The following is a 5,032-nucleotide window of genomic DNA, read 5'->3' as shown; positions in this document are numbered from 1 at the left end:
TACATTTGCAATAACATTAGTGTCTTCATTCGTGTATCTTGTCAATGTATTTCCTATGTATGGTACACACAAAATAACCCCCGAGTCCTGCATGCCTCCATCTGCTCACAAGGTTTTCAAACCAAGGAAATATTCTCCACCGTGATCAAGCTTTGCAGGAGCAAAATCTGAACCCCAGTAGCTCAAACTTTGGCTTCAACTGCATAGTCCAGCCTAGCAAAGACAACCTGATTCTTTCACAGTCTCTTAGAGGGAAGTTTATCAGCCATGTTTCAATTGATTTTTCTTTCTTTCAGGAGTAAATCCAATGGTATGTGACTACTCATACAGAGTCTTAGGAGGACATAGTATAAAGATATGGTTCACTAGTATTTTAGAGAGAAATTAATTCCAAATTCTATATTAGGATTAAAACAATGACCTTTACTTCCTCTGCTAACAAAGTATGGTTCCAGCCTTAACATGTTCATCTGAAAAAGTCTGTAGTGTGTAAATGTTCTGATTTCCCAACCTAATCCTTGGAGTGAAATACTTGCATGCAAACCATATGCATCGCTCCAGCTAAGTTGATCAGTCATGATGTAAACTGCGTCTTGCAGCTCTTTCTCATGCATGCTGGGTTTGAGATTTGTAGGTTTGGTGTACTGAAATCAGAGCTATTCCTATTGGTAGTGTTACACAAACTAAACAAAGCTAAAGAGTGTAAGATCACTTCTCTGGCTTTGGATGTTTCTATATTCTGCTCCTGTGATAGCTGAAAGCTTATCTGAGTCAGGTTATTCCTTATCCAGCTGCAGGTGAGGAGGTTTGTTACAGAACCACATCTGGTCAGGTTTTCTTCAAAGACCTCTTTATAGAGCTCTGCCACTTTTGCTTCCATGTACCTGTTGAGCGCGGAGTTTGAAAGGGGCTCCTTACAGAGCACAATACTCCTTTCCCCACCTTCATCTCCACACAGGGAGTTCACGCTTGGTTTCTCAGGATGCTCACATGGAAGGGACTGACCTAAAGGGATATCTACAGACAGTAAAACAGGGCCATCGGGAAGCTCATCCCATGCATGGTCCAAAACACAACCCGAATCACACATGTGGTCCCCCACACGGTCTCCCCCAATATGAAGGTCAGGGTAGTTTTGGTAGATGCTGTTGCACAACCAGGACCTGTACAAATCCACCTGATCAGTATCCTGTTCTCTTCCGGGGATATGTAAAGCTGGTGACACAGTTCCTTTAACAAGTGCTTTCTGTTCCTTTGCAGGTTCCTGTTCTGCAGATCTCCAATGAGGATTGCTCCTGTGTTCCATTCTGTTGCTTCCAGCAGATATCTCACCCTGCTTCTCATGTCCATCATCAAAGCCTCTGATTTGTGGGTTGTCTACAAGTTTCTGTCTCCAGATTCCCTCTTTATCCTTTCTGGATGCATGAGATTTGCGAGGCTTATCTTGATGACAGCTTTCTTTATATGTTAGTCTAGTTAAGATGCCTTCTGCCAACATGACGACAAGTGTGAGTAACAGCCTGATCAGCAGAGTTCCATGTAGTCCTGTGAGTGACAAGCAGACTACCTCAACCTTCTCTGGACAAAGAAGAGTAACAACAATAAATTCACAATGTGCTTTTCATAAAGACTGTGATTCCTTTTTTCTCTCTCCAAAATACCTATTTTTAGCAAACTGAATGCTTTCCTGCAATTTCAACCTCTACACCATTTCAACAACTGTCATTCAGTAGATGTAGGAAGGGCATTAACTGGGTGCTTCATCTCTAATAAACCTCTGCTCATTGTAACCTCTCTGTATTGTGGCCAGATGAGATAGATCATAGTTACAGGCTGTAAAAATAGACAGAATTATTTTACTTGTCTATATCACCACCATCAGTTGGTTTTCCACTGATAGACAAGTTCCAAGAGCTGAAGGAGTGACATAGGAAGGAAATCAAGATCAACTTCAGATCTAGAGGATGATTCTGAATTGTTCTGAGCCCTCTTATGAGGTGCCAAGGACCTCTAAAAGATGTTAAATAGCTCAAATACAGCAAAACTGCATCCGACATGCAGTTCACATATAGAAATGCTTTAAGAGTTACTCTTACTGATGACTTTAAAAGACAGATATTAATTTGTCTTCCCCAATAGCGATAAGTAGCATGCTTGTGTATCTGTAGGCTTTTATCATGTGCATTCAGTTTTACTAGTAAAACTAAATGCACATGAATAATTAAAAGCTGGCCAAATAATCTACTCAAAATAATCCACTGTGTTTAGCAATTCTTTACCATTCCTTTTCAATTCACCCACTGTTAAAACCAGTGGGAATCCTTCCACTTAGTGCTAAGTCTGATCTAAACTCACAAAGGAAAAGATCCTCAGCACTCCTCTTATGGAGGTATGGGAAAGATGAACACCAGAAAATCTGTCTGTTCCTCAAATGCCTTTTTAATCTCTGAGTAACTCAAGTACCTTTAGATGTCTCTAGTGTGCTAATGGTTTGAAATAGGGGGCAGAGGCAAGGGATGAGGCAGCTTTACTGCAGAGTACGTACTAAATCTCCCATGGAACGTGACACACTGGAATGCTGTTAAGAATACACCCAAAACTCTACTTGCATCATGGACAAGGCCCAATACTTTTCTCTGGGATGGCAATTTCCATCAGTAGTGATGCCATGCAAGTAACTATTTAGCCCTCCACACCAACGAAACCACTGCAGATTGAGTATATATGATATATAACCAGAAAGATCCTCCTCACTTCACTCATTTGCTTCTATCAATCAGCCATCAAACTTGATCCACTGGGTCACCTTTTTAATCCCAATACTCTTTAAGTGCTAAAAAATATCGCTGCATTGCTCTGAGAATGGTCATAGTGTTAATGTAGATGGTCACAGTGTTAATGTAGAGCTAAAATATGGATAACTTAGCAAAACTGCCCTCTTTAAGTAAAACAAATGGTGCCTGCATTCTGGAGCAAAGAGTAAGGAAAAAGGGCACAAAAAGCCCAGACTTACCAAACCTTGTTGAGTAAGGGAGGCAGATGGTCACATAGCCCAGAACGCTCCTACTACAGTGGCTGCATGAGAACAGATTCTTACATACCCCTTCTTCACTGCTGTCGGTGTGGAAAAAAACTGTACATATGATTTAGTTCCCCCTTTTTTTCCTCTTTTTAAAGCAGAAGTGATCCCACTGGAAAAGGGCACGGTTGTTGAATACCAAGTGACAGCAGAGCTAAAAGAGGATGTTAAGAAAGCGAATGGAGTTGTTTCTGGCTGTGGTGCGGTGCTGATGAGTTGCTAAGTGCCACAGCACGTCACTTAAAACCAGCTAAGTCCTCTGAAGGATCACCATGTCTTACTTCACCCGGGTGTTCAAAACTGAAACTGAATTCCACCCAACACTTCCATGTACAGCGGTTCAGCTTCGTGCTGTCACCCACCTGACTTACAGAGGCGGTGGTATTTACAACGTTTCCCCTTTTGAGACAAATATCCAGATTTACAGTCTTGTGACCTTCTTCTGATGGGGAACAAGTTGAAAACTGCATCAAATTTTCTTATGAACTATAGCAGCACACAGTCACTCAATTCAGCCTCTCTATTTGATACATACAAACGTGAAATAGAAGTCCACTACATTAACTGGTTTATTCCAAGCCTAGCTGCTTTAAGTCTATTATTTTCCATTTAAACCAGCACTATTTCATTTTAAAACCCCATCTTCGAGTTTTCCAAAACTTTCTCCCACAGCAAGTCCTCATTTACCCTAACCCGAGTTCGAGCTCTCTGGGGATGCCTCTTCTGCCAGGTTTAAACAACACAGCGAGCCTGGTTTTGCTCCTAGAGATGCCTCTTTGCAGCCAAAAGGAGCTCAAGGGGCTGGGATGCACTTTTTAGACACCAAGAAGCACTCTTCATCCCTCAGGAAGCACAGGTTGGATAGGTTGGAGCTAAAGGCTTGCCAGCGCCCCACCGCACGCAGGGAGGGTACCCGACATCAGGACTGTCCAATGGGAGGGCGCAGCTGGTTGCCACAGCAACACCATAAGGGTTTGGTACCCGGGCTACGGGTCCTGCCCCATCCCATCCTGCCGTGAGGAGGAGGAGGCTACCGGGTAATGCCAGGATCCGTCTGACTGAGCCAGTGCTGTTGGCACAAACAGTGAACTGCTTGTGTGCGCTGGGAAAGGGCTGAGAGAGGAACAGAGTACCGGGGAATTACATCTCAGTGATGTTACATTAGTGATGCTGCTCGTTTCCTTTAAAAGGGTTTTGAAACGTTGTACTGAAATGAATGTTGAATGAAAAGTCCGAGTTCGTGCCGATGTCTTCAATCTTGCTCTGTATACAACCAATTTTGCTGCTTCATGAATGCAACATATTAAATACATGTATTTTACATACTCAGAGTACTCCATGCTCAAGGTGCTCACCTCCTGTAGTGAGCCAGCAATTTTCTGCTTCATCCCCTTAAGCTGCCTTCCAGAAGCCGCCTGCGTTTCCAGCTGTTTGACAGTTTACCAACCCACTTCAAAATTGTTAGTAATAACCTATTGAAAATGGTTAATAATGAACTTTTCAACCTAAACATTCCACCATCATACAGAAAATTCGTAGAATACTTCCATAGGGAAACTCATTAAAAATAATGACCTCTTAATGACTTATTTACAGAGGGATTATTTTGTGTAGTTATTGCTACCTGATCTACTCAGATGGATCATGGATGTAATCCATTTCTGGACCAAGTGCAGAGGCTGTCACAATCTCTGTGAGAAAAGATGGGGAAAAGGAACATGGCAAAAATGCAACACCAGAACTGGGATCTGGAATGGGCTAATGGTGTGAGCAATAGGGAAATACCTTGATTTTCCCCTTACTCCTTCAGTCAGCTCCACATCAGAGGCTGGGGAAGAGTGAACACAGACCGCCTCCTGCTAGGCAGTGTCATACACACAGTCCCACATCACAGCAAAGCCCTGACAAAGCAAGACTGGTGGAAAGAAGAAAATGCAGAGTCAGGAAGCCTGA

The 5,032-nt window shown here is 42.7% G+C and overlaps 1 protein-coding gene across 1 annotated transcript; it reads right to left on the bottom strand.

The window, feature by feature from the left end:
- Positions 1-212: 212 nt before the first annotated feature.
- LOC101872832 (protein CXorf21 homolog) lies at positions 213-1,746 on the bottom strand. The gene has a single exon (XM_034064188.1). The coding sequence runs from the start codon at positions 1,496-1,498 to the stop codon at positions 575-577; it is 924 nt and encodes a 307-aa protein (XP_033920079.1). The 5' UTR covers positions 1,499-1,746; the 3' UTR covers positions 213-574.
- Between the last annotated feature and the right edge of the window lie 3,286 nt (positions 1,747-5,032).

This window comes from Melopsittacus undulatus, chromosome 6 (genome assembly GCF_012275295.1).
Source record: "Melopsittacus undulatus isolate bMelUnd1 chromosome 6, bMelUnd1.mat.Z, whole genome shotgun sequence".
Lineage (NCBI taxonomy): Eukaryota > Metazoa > Chordata > Aves > Psittaciformes > Psittaculidae > Melopsittacus > Melopsittacus undulatus.
Note: the sequence above shows the minus strand (reverse complement) of the source record. Positions and strands in the feature narration are given on the sequence as shown.

Coding starts and splice junctions, on each gene's coding strand:
- LOC101872832 (XM_034064188.1), bottom strand. CDS start 1,498: ATGTTGGCAGAAGGCATCTTAACTAGACTAACATATAAAGAAAGCTGT.